We start from the raw sequence: 18226 nt of genomic DNA, 5'->3' as shown, positions 1-18226 counted from the left end.
AGGGGAAGCAGGCTCCCCGCTGAGCAGAGAGCCCGATGCGGGACTCGATCCCAGGACCCCGAGACCATGACCCGAGCTGAAGGCAGCGGCTCAACCCACTGAGCCACCCAGGCGCCCATTTTTTTTTTTTTTAAAGATTTTATTTATTTATTTGATAGAGGTCACAAGTAGGCAGAGAGGCAGGCAGAGAGAGGGAGAAGCAGACTCCCTGCTGAGCAGAGAGCCTGATGCGGGACTGGATCCCAGGATCACGACCTAAGTCCAAGGCAGAGGCTTTAACCCACTGAGCCACCCAGGCGCCCCAAGCCTGGTTATTTTTAACAGATGCAGTTAGGACTTTAAAATATTGTGAAGCATCTCCTTTTGTCAACTACAGATGACAGGAGGCAGGGCCCAGGGCACCGGATGTCCTGCTACTTAGCTCCACGGCTGCGAGGCTGCAATTTCCAAAGGGGTCAGTCGGAGATTCGGAAGGACCAAGAGCCGTGCTTTCGGCCACGATGTCTGGAAGGTCTCTACAGCTTTTGCCACCTGAATCTTCATAATGCCTTTCATGTGTTTCACTTACCTTGAGGATTGACCTTGAGGAGTGTGCGTAGTATTCTGAAACTAGCCAAAGAGCACAGACTCGTCGAGGCACCTGACCGTTAAAATGGGTTTCTTGATCACTGTGACGTTTGACAGGAGTTACTCAGGTGGGGGCATCCTTTTGAACAGAATTTTTCTTTTTAAGATTTTGTTTATTTGAGAGAGCAGAAGCAGGGGGAGGGGTAGAGGGAGAAGCAGACCCCGTAGAGCAGAGAGCCCAACGTGGGACTCGATCCCAGGACTCCAGGATCATGACCTGAGCCGAAGGCAGACACTTAACGGACTGAGCCCCCCAGGCATCCTATTGAACAGAAGTTTAACCACAGAAGCAGCAGGGGCCTGCCTATAAGGGAAGGGCTCAAGCCAGTGAGAAAATACACGAACTGTGACTACCACATCTTGTTGTGTTTGTACAACCCATACACGTGAAGGGGTTTCCGCAGACTGTACTTCGGACAGGTGTGTGAAGTAAGCCCTGTTTGCAGCCTTGTTGATATTTCTCCCCCCTACCAAATTTCTCCGCTAATTATTCATGAACACTATAATTTTGTCAGTAAACTCGTGTACAGAGGTAAGTAGTGGGAATTTTAGAACTTCCGGTAGGCTCAGTTTGTTTTTGGGTCCAAACCAGAGTTCTGTCTTTTCATTGAGCCAACAATGATTAGACTTCCAGTACTGTTTTTCCTTCTCGGGGGCCAATTATTGGGTTATCGCCTGTCAATTTTTCCATATTATCATTTGTTGCGGACCACAGCAGGGATTTGTCTCTGGGTTTCCTTGACTGCCTCATTTTTGGCAGAAATATCAGTGAGGTGGTTTCCTTTGGTCTCCAAGGAATTGCATCTGAATGTCCACGAGCCTTAAATCTAAATCGTAGCCAGAACAGCCAGCGAAAGTGTGGCATCTGATAAGTTTTGGCAATGGGAGCCAATTTTTTTTTTTAAATAATTAACACATTCAATGTTTCTATTTATTTATTTAAAAGATTTTATTTATTTACTTGACAGAGATCACAAGTAGGCAGAGAGGCAGAGAGAGAGGAGGAAGCAGGCTCCCTGCTGAGCAGAGAGCCCGATGTGGGGCTTGATCCCAGGACCCTGGGATCATGACCTGAGCCGAAAGCAGAGGCTTTAACCCACTGAGACACCCAAGTGCCCCAATGGGAGCCATTTTTAATGCTATTCCCATTCCAGGTAAGGAAACCAGACCGCTAACCAGCATTCCAAGGTCATGAGCCATGGTGTGTGGGCTGTCGGTATAAATACACGTGATTTTACCCTGGTCTGGTGTCACCATGCAGGGATGTTAAAGGGGACCCTGCGAACATCTCCTCAGTGCTCTGCACTAACAGGGCAGTTGGTAGCAGGAATGGCTGTGAGGCAAGGGGGATTTTCCTGGCCACAGGATCTGGTGGTTGGCTCTATACCCCGTGGGGCCATGCTGGTCCCCGTGTTTTTGCGGTTGTGTACTCTTAAGATGTTCCCTTCACTCTCATTTACACAGAGGAGAAAACGAAATTCATAATTAAGATGTCTGAGGCCGGGGTCTTATTAGGCTCTTCCTTTTTTTTTTTTTTTTTAAAGATTTTTATTTATTTATTTGACAGAGAGATCACAAGTAGGCAGAGAGGCAGGCAGAGAGAAAGAGAGGAGGAAGCAGTCTCCCTGCTGAGCAGAGAGCCCAACTCGGGGCTCGATCCCAGGACCCGGAGATCACGACCCGATCCAAAGGCAGAGGCCCAGCCCACTGAGCCACCCAGGCACCCCTAGGCTTTTCCTTAGAGTCCCTAACGTTGTATGTTCCTGCTCTTTCACGTTTACAATTTTTATTTCTATATTTACAGTAGCTCTGTGTGCCCAACGTAGGCCTTGAACTCATGTCCCCAAGATCAGGAGCCACACATTCTGTTGACTCAGCCAGCCAGGAACTCTAGATTTTCCCTTTTCTTACTAAAGCATGTAGACATTGAACCACAAGACTGGCCAGCCAGTACAAAACCTGTACAAAACCAGCCAGTACAAAACCAGTACAAAGCAATTACAAAAACCTTGTAATTGGTTTTCAGTTTTGGGGAGTTGAAGAACGCTACCTGGGTTCTAATGCAGTTCTTGTTCTGAGATCAGGTTTCCTAGTATCAAACCAGATTTGAGCAAACTGCAATTTTTCTTTGAGGATTTTATGTCCCTTTAAGGTCAAAAGCATTAAGAAGCGGATGCCATCTTCTTGGGAAGAGGTTTGAGAAGGGCAGTGGAAAAGCAAGTCATCTACATGTTATAAGTAGAGGCCACAGACAATTTTTATATCATCCACATTAGCTTTAAAGATTTGTGAAAAGTAAGGACCATCTGTAAAACCCTGAGTGATTCAGACGTACTTCCGTTCTTCCCAAGTGAATGCAAAAGGATAATCGGCTTTCCTTATTGCCTGGAATACTGAAGAGACACTGCGTAGGTCAAGGGCAGCCTTCTCTGGGAACGGATGTCGGTGGCGCACAGGGCGGGGCAACCGGGTGCAGAGATGACCGTGCTGTTTGTTGTTCGCAGGTCCTGCACAGGAACAGCAATCCAGGGAGGCCTCCCTCTCAGTTTTGACAGTCTCAGAGCCCTGGCTGTCCAGTTTAGTTTTGAGAACATAAGTTCGGGGGATCAAAGAGCCCCCCATCATGGCCACTGACCATAGTTTTTAAACATAAAGCCAACTACGGTCCCAGAGATGGGGGCCTCTCTGCCTACTTGTGATCTCTCTGTCAATTAAATAAATTCTTTTAAAAAAATAAATGAAAATCAAAAAGTCACTTATTTTGTCAGCATACGGGGGGTTTATTCGGGTAAGCGGAGAATTGCCGTTCGGGACGGGCAAGCTGTGACAGCGCCGGGGCAAGCCCCACAGCCCGGAGAGGAGCGGTACGTCCCGGGAAGGGGGAAGCCAGTCGGTGAGCGAGAGCTCGAGCTCGGGGTCACGACGGCTTCTCATCGGCTGAGGGGCGGGGGCGGGGCGGGTCCCCTCGTCGCCTAAGACGCCGGCGCACCTGGTTCCGCGGAAGCCCCCCGCCGCGCTGGCTCCCGGTGGGGGTTCCGCCGGCGACCGCACGTGGTTCCGCGGAAGCCCCCCGCCGCGCTGGCTCCCGGTGGGGGTTCCGCCGGCGACCGCGGCCGACGTGGGCCGCTTCCCCGCCGCCTCCCGGCCCACCTAATGCGTTCTTCCTCGGGAACCGCCCGCCGCCGGCCCCTCGTCGCCCTCCCTCTGCTGCTCAGCGAAGAGCCAAGCCGGTGACTCCAGGCGGAGTCATGCGTTCCTTGCATCACTGCGGCTGCAGGGAGGCATCGGGAGTCGCTTCCGGAAGGAGAACCGCGGGGCTGAGTGTGGCCGGCGGAGGGGCCGCCCCAGGAGGAGGCGGCCCGGAGCGGGGGGACCTGCGTCCTGTAGGGAGGGCTCTGGGGGCAGGCCCGCCGGGAGTCCGGGCCGAGGCTGCTAATGGGCCTGCTGCCGGCAGCGGGGCCGACTTCCCGCTGCATGAAGCTGCTTGTCTGCGCTGTCCGCCTCCGAGGGCTCGCCAAGCCGGCGGCCGCGTGGGAGCGTCTGGGGCCCAGGAGCTCCCCCAGTGCCGGGCAGAGATGCTGGGCTTCCACGAAGGCTGCTGAAAGCAGGTCTGGTCTGCTGTCTCGACCGTGTGTCACCGCAAGGTAGGATGACAGGGACATCTCTGTGCCCACAGCGGTGGCGGCGCTCTGCTGTCCGCGCCTCGGGCGACTGAGCCTTGGCCACACGACGCAGGATCTGCTGTGAATAGACGGAGAGCTGCGTGTTCAGCTGCCTGGGGGCGCGGCCCTCTGGAGGGAGACCGAGCAGGTTTCCCGGCCAGGGACCCGTCGAAGCCTGTCGGGCTTTGTCCGAGGCGGAGGCTTTCAGGAACGGCAGGTTCTGGGCTCTGGGTGGCTGACAAATCTGAAGGCTTGAGGCAGCCGTGGAGTTAAAGCACCACTCCTAACAGTGCTGCTCCTCACCCCTGGGCACACGCTGCCAGGAGTCTGAGCACCTGTGCCTTCTGCTGTCCCCTGGGGCAGGGGTCAAGCGGTGATTTCGGCCCCTTAGGCTTGCACGGGGCAGGGGGAGCTATCCTGGGCTCGTCGTCAGCAGCGTGACCCTGTGCTGCTGTCCCTGGCCTTCCCGTGTTGATTTCAAACTTTGTAGAGCCTTTGTCCGGTGGGTGCAGTGGGTGTACCGCCCCTCCCGGTGGGTACCAGCTTTACTGGCATGTAACCTGGGTTCCGTGTGACTCATCTCCGGAGTGCACACTTTCACCAGCAAAAATGGGGTTACTGGGGAAAACCAGAGAATGGCAGCTGGGGACTAGCGAGCTGCGGTGAACCCTCCGCAAGTCGGCAGAACAAAGACGTTGCTTTTATGGAGGGATGGGGAGCCGGGAGGGCTGTTGTAAACTAGAAGCCCGTTGGAGCAAACCGGGAGTTGGAAGTGTCGTGGCTTCTCATTGGCTGCATCGCCTCTCGCGGGCGGGGCCCTTGCTGGAGCCGGAGAGCCTGCCTTCCTCCTGCCGGGGTGGTCCAGCGGGAGAGCTGTAGTGGGGACCTGCCGGGGTCTCTCTTCCTGGTGGGCTGCGAGGGACCAGTTGTAAGGTTTGAGAGCGCCCCCTGCTGCCCTCCCGACTCTGTGCTCAATGAGGCTTTTATTTTTTAATAATTTAAATTTTTATTAGTTTATCCATCTACCCAATCTCTATTCTTTACCTATTGGTTTGTCTCTTCTGGACATTCCAAATAAGCAGAATCATGCAATATGCTGTTTTCTGTTTGGCTGCTCTCACGGAGCATCCTGTTTCCAGGGGTCACCTGGGCTGGAGCAGGTGTCCGTGCTGCCTCCGTAACTCACTGCAGGGTCCATACCACCCTTTGTGTATGCATTCATCAGTTGGTGGACATTTGCTGGGCTCCCACCGTCTAGCTATCATGTATAACTTTGCTGTGCACATTCCTGTCCGAGTTTTTGTGTGCATATGTTTTTTCTCAAGTGTATACCTAGTGTGGCTTAATAAGATACCTATTTGGTCTTTGTCCCTGAGTTCTGGCACAGACTTCCCAAAACACTTGAAATTTCCTTTGTGACAGTCTGTCTTTGGTATGTGAATGAGGTGGTTATCGGGCTGGGAGTCTGTTAGCTTCAGCATGGGGGCTGGTAGCCAGGATGACCCAGGCAGGGCTAGAGGGTTGGAACCTTCTGCCCCACCGCCTGCCTGGAGCCAGGGGAGGGAGGGCTGGAAGTTGAGTTAATCACCAGTGTCTCCATAATGGGACCTTTATGAAAATCCCCAACAGTGGAGTTCAGACATCTCCGGGGTTGCTGGACACCTGGATGTGCATCAAGGGTGGTGTGGCTGAGTCCCACCCCATGCTTGACTTGTGCATCTCTTTCATTTGACTGTGCCTCAGCTGTATCCTTTATAACAAACCAGTAAATGTGAATATAGCTTTTGCCTGAGTTTGTGAGCTGCTCCAGTAAATTATCCAACTGGAGGAGGTTTTTGTGGAAACCCCAATTTCTAGAGCGATTTTGTCAGAAGTATAGCTGGCATTGAAGTGGGGACAGACCTGAGCCCTTGAACCTGGGGCCTGAGCTAACCCCGGGCTGTTTGCGTCAGAACTGCCCTGAATCGTAGGCCCCCCAGCCAGGAAAACAGCCCCCTCACACCGGGTGTCAGAGGTGGTGTGAGAAAACCAGCCCGTCTGGGAGTGGGGTTGCTGGGTCATAGGGTTTCTCTAGGCGGAAACTTCCGACGAGCCACTAGTGTGTTTTCCAGCGTGGCTGCCTCACTGTTTTGTCCCCTCCTCCAGCAGTGCGGCGGGGTGGGGGGAGTCCCTGCCTCCTCCTCAGTGCTGCCTCTGACCCCGGCTGCCTCTTGGGTTACAGCCGCCCTGGCTGAGTGGGTGTGGAGTGGCATCTCCCTGTGGCCTTGATCTGGTTTCTCTGATGACTGATGACATAACTTTTTGTACCGATTTTGTGAGCTTCGCAGACAGTGTACATCTTGGTCTGTTCAGTTTCTTTCCTCATTTTTCACTGGGCTTCTTTGTCTTATTCTTGAGTGGTTAGAGTTCCTTCCAGATTCTAGATCCAAGTCCCTTCTCAGATGCATGGTTTGCAAAAATTTTTGTCTGTCCGGTGGGTTGTCTGGCCACTTTGGATGCTATGCCTTCAAGCACAGAAGTTTTGGATTTTGATGTAATCCAATTCATGTTTTTTATTTTCTGACTGCTTGTGCTTTTTGCTCTCAGATCCAGCAAATGGCTGCCAGGTCCAGGGTCACGGAGGGTTACCCGTGTGTCCTCTCTCAAGATTTCCGCAATCTCAGCTCTTTTAGGGCTTTACCTGTTTTGAGTTCTTTCTCATAGATGGTGTGAGGTAAGGGTCCAGCTTTGTTCTTTCGATGTGGACACGCCTCTTTCTTCAGAAGGGGACAGTCTCTGTGAGTCCGAGGTCCTCGTCGGCCTCCCAGGGTGAAGCCACAAACCAGCCCCACACCCTGAGGGGGTGACCCTGAGGACAGAAGCAAAGGGGCACCAGGGGCAAAAGTGCCCTACAGAACGTGGGGTGTTGGTCACCCACGTGGTTTCATTTCAGCAGTGGGCCGGGCCTCTGCTCCTCCATCCGTTTCCCACTTCACCTCCCAGAACACCAACAGGCCCCCTTCTGGTCTTTCCGCCCTTCCTACTTCGCCACCCTCCTGTCCCCGCAGCGGTGTGCTGTCCCCACCTATCCCCCACCTATCGGGAGGCTGTCTGTAGTAGTCATGACCTTGAATGTGCCCCACGGCCCAGCAAGAACGTGTAACGGGGCATCAGGTGCATCAGGGAAATCAGAATTTTAATCCAAATGGGGGAGGTCGTGTTCGCCCTGGGAGGTGAAGTACAGGGAGAAAGAATTGCTTTTGTACAAATAGCCCCCCCCCCCCCATGTGGATCAGAGCCTCCTAACAGCTGACAGAGGGGAGCCGCACCCACAGTCTGAGCCACTGCCCTGGCTCCCGTCTGCACCCTTCATGCCCACTCAGCCCTCAGCCCCGGGGGGCAGAGGGGCTCCCTGTTTTACAGGTAGGGAATTTGAGGGCAGGAGGGGCCTGCCTGCGGTCAGCACAGGGAACACTGGAACTTAGGTCTCTTGACACCGAGTTGGTGTGTCTCATCACCTGCTCAAGGGAGGTGATGGGGAGAGCTCTGATCCACCAGCCGCCCAGACACGGCCTGGTGCCCCGACTTTGGTTTATGAGTGGGGAGGATTAAAAGTCAAAGGCAGGATTTGTCTCCTCCCAAACTCAGCACAAGACTGAGAGGTTCTCTGAGCCTCAGGGAAATGTGTGGCTCATGGCACAAAGGCCAGGGTGTTGCTCATCCTGGGAGAGGGAGAAGCCCTGGCTGAAGTATCTGCCCCCTGAAGATTTGTCTGGTGGGTCTGAGAGGGGCTTCTGGTGTATGTGCCGCGCGGCCACTCAGGGAATGGGGTGCTGGGGAATGCTTCAGAGGTGTTTTCTGATTCCTCAGCCTGTGTCCTGGCCTCCCTTGGCACACCCCAGCCGTCTGCAGGTCCCTGTGACATGGTCACTGGCCCCGCTCTCCACCGGTTGAAAGTCCCTGGGCTTCCAATTCCAGTCTCTTCTCGAGCCGCCTAAATATTTCATGACCCTCTGGGCCCTTAGCAGGTGGGAATCTCAGCCTTGTAACCGATCAGGGTGAGTGAGGGCAGGTGGCCGTCATTTTCCATAAATGCCACGCTTGGTCTGTGCTTCTGGGCTGTACTCAGGTGTGCCTTTGGAATCCAGAGCTTTGACGGATGAAATGCTTTCTGGAGCCTGGCAGTGTCTCAGGAAACCAGATCCCGTTGGGTCAATACTCAGTCTCTCTGAATGACTGGCTGACACTCCCCCGTGCCCCATCATGTCGTGTGCCTGATAAACATCAGGACCTGAGAGGTGGGGACACCCACAAGCCAGCCCAAAGTTGCCTGATTAACCTATGGCATCTGAAACCTGTTGCTAATACTCTTCCTTTTAATTGAGGTGTAGTGGATGCAGAGTATTAGATTAGTTTCCGATGTGCGGCAAGTGAGCTGACATTTACGTGCATCACGCAGTGCTTGCCGGAAGTGTAGGTGCTGTTGCCCGCAGTCATCACGATGTTTTGGCTGTATCCCCTGTGCCGTGCTTTACGCCCCTGTGACTGGCTTCATTTATAAATGGACGTTTGTACCTCTTCTTCCCCTTACCTGTCCCCCCCGCCCCACTACTTAGTTCTCTGTATTTACCAGTCTGTTCTCTTTGGTTTGGTTTGGTTCTTTAGATCCACATTAAAGTAAAACACGGTATTTGTCTTTGATTTATTTCACTTAGCATGATACCCTCTATCCAGGTCCACCCATGTCACAAATGGCAAGATTTTTTCCTCTTTGTTAATGGCTGAGTAATATTCCTTTGTGTTGGCACGTGGGGGGGTTGTGTAACACATCTTCATCCATTCCTCTGTTGACGAACACTTCTGAATCTTGGCTGTTGTAAAAAATGCTGAATTGAACATCAGGGTGCACATAGCTCTTTGAATCAGTGTTTTCATTTTCTTCCGGTAAATGCGCAGAAGCGGAATCGCTAGATTGTGCGGTATTCTTCCCTCTTGCCTTCTCTCCTTCCTTCCTAAGATTTTATTTATTTGCCAGAGAGAGAAAGGGAGAGAGAGCAAGTGGCAGGCAGAGGGAGAAGCAGGACCCCGCGATCATCGCCTGAGCGAGCTGAGGGCAGATGCTTACCCGACCGAGCCACCCAGGCGCCCCTTGTGTGGTATTTCTACTTGAAAGCTGTGGAAAACGGCTGCGACCGATGTCTCAGCGGAGCGCAGCCTTGCTCGTGCGTGGTGCTGGTGGCCTGGGGGTCTCAGAAGCCTCAAAGCCGCTGACCTGTCCGGCTGTGTGTGGTGTTCTTTGGGCCCAAGTCTGGGAGCTCTCTCTTGGGCTGAGTGTTTGGAGGTGGGGGGGCCTGTGTCCCCCAGCGGCCTGCAGCAGGTGTCGTGGCGACGGCTCTGTTGGGTCGTAAGTTGCATCCGTTCACCGAGTGCTACTCGGTGTGCTCTGGTATATGCACAGGCTTGGGTGGCTGTCACCGTGGTTTAAGTCCAGAACGTTGGTCTTTGCCCCGAAGGAAGCGCTGTGGTCTTGAGCGGTCACTCCCCATTTGCCCCAGCCCCCAGCCCTGGCCGTCAGTCGGTCTGCTCTCCGTCTCTGGATCGGCCTGCTTGGACGTTTCGTGTCCATGAAATCGTGACTTTTGGGACGGCTGCTTGCCCTCGGCATCACGTTTTGGGGATCCTTCTGCGTGGTCGCGGTCATCAGCCCCCGATTCCTCCTTAGTCAGATCCTGTCCTGGCGTGCGCGTGGAGGGCGTCTGACTTGCCGCTTCCTGCATGAGGGGCTCCTGGGCTGTTCCCTGTGCTCTTCCTTGTCTTTTGGCCGTTCGGATCATCTTGCCGGGAACCTTTCCGGGCATCTGGTTAATTCGGAAACCACCTCCTGGTCATCAGTTGGTTTGCTGGTTGTCTCACAGTGATTTGCTCGGAAGGCTGACGACGGACGAGCCCGCTCCGCGGAGAGTCGGCGTGTCTGTGCGGCCAGTGGAGGGGACACGGCCCCGCTGCTCCGCTGGAGCTGTGGGACGACCTGCGGGTGTCCCCCAGTGTCATCTCCTGCAGGGTTCCCTCATTGCACTTCCCGGTGGGCTTTGTTTGGGTTTTCCAAATCTTAGTTCTCCTGGTCCAGGGTGTGTCCATGTACGCAGGCGTTAAGTCATTGTGCCTGCCTGTCACTCCGTGGATCATTCCGGATCTGACACATTCTTCCTTCTAATGATGAAATTGGGGAGAGAGCCTCATTTGGGTCTGAACTCTGTGGCTTGCCTCGATGCTTCCCTCTAAGTGGACGGGGATCCCCTGTGCGCTCTGGCAAGGACGGCTTCCCTTGAAGCCGGTCTTGGAGCATTTTCATGATCTTTCTCCATAATTGGGAAAGAACTGGTGGGGCAGGTTATGGCCTCTCGTCCGTCTGTGAGTCATCACCCAAACACCTGGATGGTATTTTGCCGGGAAGGATGGCAGGTCTTTGCGGTGTGTGGGAGGCTGCGTCCCTCCGCGGCCCAGCGCCTCCCAGCATGTTCCCTCGAGGTGCCCGACGCTGCCTGCAGGTGTGCGTGACACGGGGCCACCCCCTCGCCTCTGTGGGCCTGTTTTCCCCACGGTAGAAGCTGGGGCTCGAAGCGAGTAATTTCCATTCTTTTGAACTCCAAATTCCTGTGATTTTAAGGGATCTGAGAAGGTCACGGGCTCACACAGTGTTGGGAGTGGTGGGGTGGCTGCTCCTTACCTGGGGTAGGCCGTGTGCCCAGCACACCCAGGGTCTAGACCAGGGCAGAGAGAGAAGCCAGTGTTGCTTAGGGAGGCAGCGATGCCCGCCCAGAGGAATGCGGCCGAGTCCAAAGGGCACAGTGGGCGGCTGACACCCCCTTCCGGGTCCCATCTGGCTGGGGTTCCGGAAAGGACACGCAAAGACCATGCTCGGGCTTCGGAGGGGCACATCCCTGAAAGTGTTGAGGAAGGGAGCTGGCGAGGCCTGTCTCAGGGGGAAGGCCAAGTTGTAAGACAACGGTGGGATGGCTGGGGGTGGGGGTGGGGCCGGAGGGGGCCCTGGTTGTGATGGTGGGGTGTCTGGACACATGGCTCTGGGATTCCCCCTGGCTGGAGTGGACACGCGTGGCCTTGGGGGCCTTTTCTCTGACCCGCGGGTGATAGATGGGCTTGACCGGACCCACAACACGGCCCACTGTGGTGGTCTGTGGGGACAGTGCTCTTGGCCTTTTCTGGAGAAGGAGAGTGTGGCCAGGCTTCTCTGGGCAGGGAGGGCGGGGGAGGTGCAGGCTGTTGGCCGGGTGCGCACGGGGCCGGAGCACCCAGCTGACCAGAGGGGACCTAGGGTGAGTGGGGCGGTGGCTCTGTCCACCTGTGTTTCTCAGGGACTGGGTCACTCTTCGATTTGACATGGCACTTTGCTTTGTGTCCCGTGTGGTGCCAGGTGCTGGGGACATCGCAACGAGCAGGATAGCCCCAGTCCCTGCCCTACAGGAGTGTCCTCGGGGCTGCTGGCAGATGGGGTCATTTCTACTCAGGTTGAAGCTGCGTCTCGGACAGCTGAGGGGCTGCAGGAGGTCCTGCCAGGGCCCCTCTCGGGCTGTGAGGGTAGGGGAAGGCTTTGGGGAAGGTTTTCCGCCCAGACTCTGCCCTGACTCCCCTTCCAGGTAGACATTTCAGGTGTGGTCCGGGGGCCCGTCCGAACCCCGTCCTGCCCCGGCCGGCCTCCCTGCGGGGCGCGCTGCTGTGCTGCTGGTCGGCCTGGAATTCTGCCTCTGCTTCTTTTCACGTGAAGGGGAGAGGACGTGGGACAATGGTAGCTGTGCCTTCAGGAGCAGATCATCGTGTTTTAGGGAGGCGGCCAGGAGCACGCCGGGGCTCTGGTGGTGAGAGCGGCCGTTGGGGGGGGGGGGGGCGCCCCTGGGGCTCTGGCCCACGTTTACCTCTTGAGCACGGTACCTGCTGGAGTCGCCCCCCGGCGAGGTGGACCCGTGCCCAGGAGCCAAGCCGGGTGGACAGTCCAGCAAGGGTCCCTCACGGGGCTTGCGGGCCGGTTCATTCATTCACAGTCGCCGTCACAGCAGCCCCCACGTGGGGGTGGCCCTGGGGCACTGGGACAGTAATTACACACCCAGCCTCCTCTCCTGGGGCTGCCAATGTCACACCAGCTCCTCGGCCACTCCGATGGCTTGCTTTCCTTCTTCCCCACACCCAGTGGGAGGGGAGAAGGGCAGGCCCCCCTGGGGGACGGAAGGTCTGCCCCTGGCCGCCTGGCCCCAGAGAAGGGAGGAGGCAGGTCTGTGCGGTGGCAGCCACCGGAGAGCGAGGGCTGGCCGAGCTGGCTGCTTCCTCTCCCCACTTCCCTTCCAGCGGCTCACCCGGCCCCTAGAGCCCTGGAGGTAGCCTGGGGACAGGTGTCAGATGCCAGCCCCTCTGGGCAGGATGCTGGGCTCTGCCCCTGATGTGAGCCTTGCTGTGAGTCTCACTCTGGCCTGGGACCCTGCTCCCCTTGTGCATCGGGGAAGCTCAGAAGGCGTGCGGTGGCCCTGGGCCCAGAGCCCAGCCTTTCCCGGGACCCTGGGTGGGCGTTTGCCCCATCTCGGGCCCCCCAGAGTCTTCTGAGAGATGGCGGCCGTCTCTGTGTGACGTCTCGATCCCACGCACAGCAGCGGAAGGGCTCGGAGATGCGCTCTCCTCCGCTGTCATTGTTTACAAAGCGAGGTTTCTATGACACCGGCTTTTGGTAGACTCCTCGGATTGGTGAGGCAGCCTCTTCCTGGTTAGATTGGGCAGCCTGGTGGCGGGGACTTGGGTCGGTGCTTTTGGAGTAGGAGGGCCGGTGACTTGGCTGCCACTAGCCCCCAGCTTCTCTCCGGACCCAGGACGAGCCCCAGCGGGCATGGCTTCCCAGCTGAGCAGGTACCATCCGTCTCGTGCTCCCCCCCTCCTCTTGCGGGGCTACTGTCGCAGATGGTCTGTCTGGGGGCACTTTGATGGGGTCAGGTCGTAGAGGGGATGTGCCCCCCGCGTCCAGTGTGAGGGCTGGCTGGCTCCCTGTGGCCAAGGACAGCTGTGCCTGCTCTGGGTCTGCTGCTCCGAACGTTAGGTAGGGCTGAAGCTGGGGCAGGAGGTCCAGCCCCCACGTCGCCCCCTCGGCAGGACCGCAGTCTGAGGGCGGGGAAGCATGGCCCAGGGGTGGCAGCCACTTCTCTCTGTGGCAGTGCTGCTTCCGGTTCTCCCCTTTCTCTCGCCAGCAGGGTCCTGTGGTTGTGTGGGGCGCTGCTCGCTTCCTGCCTGCCCAGCCGCCTGGTGCTCTGGGGTCTTGGGATCTGTGGGTGCTGGGCAGCAGCTGCACCTGGAGCTTTCTCTGATTCATTCCCTGGTCCTGGCCGAAGTGTGCGCCTGGGCCTTTGGGTGAGATCGGTGCCTCCCACTCCTGCTCTGGGGCCTGGAAGAGCCCCAGGGACTTTCTCCTGGCCCAGCCATTTCTCCCTCCCTTCCTCTTCTAGGGACTGTGGTGGGAACTCTGGGGTTGAAGGCACCTTGCTGGATCCTTCTTGGACAGCAGGTTGGAGAGGAGAAGCAGGGTCACTCGGGCTTCTGATTGGTGGGGTCTCCTGTAGAAAGGCAGGGTGTCCACATGGGCCATGGTCGGGTTGCCTGGTTGAACCGGTCCCATCCCCCAGCCCACATGGTCCTCCTGGCACGTGCACACCCTGCGATCGGCCCCCCAGCTCCTGTCTGGCCAGGAGGGACTGCACCTGCTCATCCTCGGCTCCCTGCCAAGGCGGCAGCTCCCCGCAAGGAGCTCGAAGCTCGCAGCTCGGCAGCTACGGCTGCAGGTTTGGTCAGGGCAGAAGCACCCTGGGGTTGTCCCTGCTCGGGACACCTGCCGCTGCCCCACAGGGACAGGCCTGGGGACCTTCGGCATAGTCTCTGTGGTGTCCTTGGCACTGGCCGCCCTGCAGGCCCCCACCTGGACCACAGCTGGGGGCCCGACGGCTCTGCCCAACTCTGGGACAGGTGGAAAACCCGAGAGGACTTTATCTGTCCCGGGGGTCTTGCTGTGTGCTGTGCTGCCGACTACCCTCTACCTCCGAGAGCTATTTCAGCTTTCCCCGTTAAATCGAGGAAACCACCTCCCTCCCCACTTACCATGGAACTCACCCTGCAATGTTGAATTTTCTTTTTTTTTTTTTTTTTTTTAAGATTTTATTCATTTGAGAAAGAGAGAGAGAGAGCAGGAGCAGGGGGAGGGGCAGAGGGAGAGAGAGAGAAACAGACTCCCCACTGAGCAGGGAGCCCCATGCAGGACTTGACCCCAGGACCCCGAGATCATGACCTGAGCTGAAGGCTGACGCCTAACCGACTGAGCCACCTGGGCGCCCCTGCAGTGTTGTATTTTAGCAGGGACATTGTGGTGTCAGAATCAGAGAGTGCCGGGGGCTGTGGAGGTGGGGGCAGTGGTCAACCCCCTGTGCTGGGGCCTGGCCCGGGTTGGCTGGGCTTGGGACGCAGGAGCTGAGGGTCAGGCTCCGGCTGTAGCCACCGCCGCAGATCCCGTGGGACTCACCTGTCCCTCGATGCTGTCTCCTGTGGTGGAGCACAGCCCTCCTCCCCCACCCCCGAGTGCGAGTGTCCTGTGGCTGCCATAGCCAGTGGCCACAAACTGGTGGGTTTAAAACAACAGAAATGTCTGTTCTCACAGCCCGGAGGTCCCAGGCCCCGAATCCTGGTGTCCGCCAGGCCTTGCTTCCCCTGAGGGCCCCGGGGGAGGATCCTTCCTCGCCTCCTCCTGCTCCAGGTGGCTCCTGGCACCCTTGTGTTTCTTGGCCTGTACACACGCCGCTCTGGTCTCTGCCTCTTCCCTGGTGTGTCTACATTTCCCTCTTTCCAAAAGACACAAGTCGCTTTGGATCGGAATGTCCCCCGATGACCTCACCGAGCCTGATCACGCCTGCAAAGACTCATTTCTGAAGAAGTCCCATTGGCAGGTTCCGGCAGCTAGAGCGTGGGCGTATCTTTTGGGGGACACAGTTCAGCCCAGTATAAAAGCTCTGTGCGGGGCCAAACAACAGGGGGACAGGGCCTGTCTTCCAGGTGTCTGCTCTGAGGCCAGGTACATGGAGCTCAGGGGGAACAAGTTTAATCATGTTTGGCGACGTCCCTAGGACGAGCTCGGATGTGGGGAGCTCGGGATTGGCACACGCCAGCCCAGCTGGAGTGTCCACGGGCAATGCCGGGCCGCCCTTCCTCACTGATAGCCCTGGGGGCTGGTGACCCTTGAGGCAGCGGGCTAAGTGGCCAGTTAGGTCCAGGAGGTGAGAGGCAGGTGTAGAAGCCTCCCTTGGCTTTGTGCCTGCTGCTCTGGGCTTGCTTTTCTCATTCTAAATAGTGAAGAGGAAAGTGAAGCACTTTTCATATCCACATCTTCATTAAAAATGGGAAAACAAAAGTGCGGAAAAGGGACCACATGTTCTCCTGGCTGCCCTCACCCCTCAGACACCTGCCCGCCTGGAGAGGCCCAGGCCAGCAGCGCGGGGCTCTAGGGAAGTGAGAGATGGGTGGGAAAGTCCCCGACCGAGTGACCGGTGTTTCAGGACAGCCCTGCCCAACAGCTCCTGAGCCATTTGGGGCCAAGGGGAGTGGGGAGCCGGGCTCTGGTCTCCCTGCCTCTGCAGGTCCCGTGGACGGAGGCTCGGGACTGCCCGAGTGGCCAGCTGGCCTGGGGAATTAAGACTGTATTTATGCCAGACCTGGGTGACCCAGGAGCGTGGGGGTTGGCAAGTGTCCCAGTGAGCTCTCATGTCCGACGATGTGTGGTTTGGAGCTCCTGGCATTTATTCCCAGGGTGTTGTCGGGGGGTCCTGGGGACAGCCGGGTGTGGATGATGAGGGGTTTCTGGGGGCCCTTGAGTGTCCCACGATGGCCCCAGGCACTATCTCAAAGGCTGCCTCCTTATCAGTCTCTTCCTCAGTGCCCCGCCGGATGTGAGCACTTCCTCGTCGGCTCTGTGGCCCCGAGTCTGCCCCCCTCCCAGACCACGCCACATTGCTGTGGGCCAACCGTGGGGGGCACAGCTCCACAGGCCAAGTGAGGCTCGAGGGGGGAATCGGGCTCCCCCAGAAGCAGGCTCTGGTTTCTAGGAAAGGCTGGACTCAAGTTTCCCTGATGCTCTAGAACCCAGGGCTCTGCTCTTCCTGGCCAGCCCCCTGGCCTCTTGCAGCCCCAGGACGACCAGCCTCTGGGCAGAAATGGCCATCTGTCCTTTACTAAGTTGAAAACAGATACAAAGGAAAGAGGCTGATGACAGCAGCTTTGTTATTTATTTATTTATCAGAGGAGGGGAGAGCATGAGCAGGGGCAGTGGCAGGCTCTGCCCAGCAGGGAGCCCCGGGATCATGACCTGAGCTGAAGGCCACTTGTTTAACCTGGACTGAGCACCCAGGTGCCCCTAGTTTGGTTACTTAAATTGGCTGCATCTTCACTCAGACTTAAAAAACAAACAAAAAAACTCCTTAGTACAAACTTGAATTTCTATTTTATTTTTAAAACTTGAAAATATATACATATATATTTTTAAAGATTTTATTTATTTATTTGACAGACAGAGACCACAAGTAGGCAGAGAGACAGACCGAGAGGGGGAAGCAGGCTCCCTATTGACCAGAGATCCCGATGTGGGGCTGAATCCCAGGACCCTGAGACCATGACCTGAGCCGAAGACAGATGCTTAACCCACTGAGCCACCCAGGCGCCCCTAAAACTTGAAAATAATTGAAAAATTTTTTTACTATTTTATTTTTTCAGCTTTATCGTGATGTCACTGGCGTTGACCGTGGTGTCAGTTTTAGGAGTGCAGGGTGGGGGTTTGGCGCGTGTGTGGCAGGAGACTCACCCCTCCTACCGTTAACCTCTCACCTGAACCGGCTGCGGAGTGTTCCCGGGGGTGGAAGTGTTCGCGGCCGCTTTTCTCAGCAACTTTCCCCGTGTCTGGTGCCCTACGGCTAACTAGAGCCTCCTGCTGCCTGACGCCCTCAGGACTGGTTTCCCTCGCGGTGGGAGCTTGCACCTTCCGCCCCATTCACCCCGCCGCCCCCTGCTGGCCCCGGCAGCCAGCCGTCTGCTCTCTCTCTGAGCTCCCTGATTTGGATTTTACCTGTGAGATCAGGTCGAGTTGTCTTTCTGTCTCCGACTTATTCCACTCTGCATGAGGCTCTCAGGGTCCATCCGCGTTGTCAGGATTGACCGGATTCCCTCCTTTTTTGAGCTTTATCCCCTCAGCCCTTGAGGAGTGCCCAGGAGGCTGCAAATACCACTGCGGCATCTTAAGTTTCCTCTGGTTAAATGCACAGAAGGGGACTGGCTGGATCATGTTGTGGTTTGGGCTTTCATTTTTTTGGAACCTCCGTGTTGTTCTCCATGGTGGCTAAACCAGTGTGCATCCCCAGCAACAGTGCATGAGGATCCCTTCCTCTTACAGCCTTGCCAACACCTGATCTCTTTTATCGTTTTGATAATAGCTGTTCTAATAGGTGTGAGGGGAAAGCTCACCATGGTTTTAATTTCATTTCCACAGTGATGAGTGGTGTGAAACGTTTTTCCGTGTACCTGTTGGCCGTATCTCTCTTCTTTAGAAAAATGTCTAGTCAGTTTCTTTGCCTGTTTTGTTTTAAAAAAAAAATTTTTTTTAAGTAGGTTCCACACCCAACATAGGTTTGAACTCAAGACCTGGGATCAGGAGTCAGATGTTCCACCAACTGAGCCAACCAAGCACCCCACTTTGTCCTTTTTATTTCTTTCTTTATTTAATAAAGACTTTACTTATTAATTTGGGAGAGACAGAGAAAGTGACCGCATGAGCTGGGGAGAGAGGGAGAAGCAGGCTCCCCGCCTGCTGCACGACTCAGTCCCATGAGCCCGGGATCATGACCTGAGCCGAAGGCAGACGCTTACCCAACCGAGCTACC

At 56.2% G+C, this 18226-nt stretch overlaps 1 protein-coding gene across 4 annotated transcripts in view; it reads left to right on the top strand.

Annotated features, from left to right (window-relative positions):
- ACOT7 (acyl-CoA thioesterase 7) overlaps positions 1 to 18226 on the top strand; it is a 94827-nt gene that overhangs the window by 10359 nt on the left and 66242 nt on the right. The window contains exon 1 of one of the 4 annotated variants that reach the window (XM_059377404.1): positions 3922 to 4271. The exons of 1 other annotated variant lie outside the window; for it this stretch is intronic. In XM_059377404.1, the coding sequence (XP_059233387.1) occupies positions 4063 to 4271 (209 nt within the window). In that variant the 5' untranslated portion in view covers positions 3922 to 4062. Of the gene's footprint in view, positions 1 to 3921; positions 4272 to 11152; positions 11266 to 13068; positions 13176 to 18226 lie in introns of those variants that run through there. 2 more of the 4 variants (XM_059377406.1, XM_059377407.1) reach the window with 2 other exon arrangements.

The sequence above is a fragment of the Mustela nigripes genome, chromosome 14 (genome assembly GCF_022355385.1).
Source record: "Mustela nigripes isolate SB6536 chromosome 14, MUSNIG.SB6536, whole genome shotgun sequence".
Classification (NCBI taxonomy): domain Eukaryota; kingdom Metazoa; phylum Chordata; class Mammalia; order Carnivora; family Mustelidae; genus Mustela; species Mustela nigripes.
The sequence above is the reverse complement of the archived record's forward strand: the minus strand, read 5'-3'. Positions and strand labels throughout refer to the sequence as shown.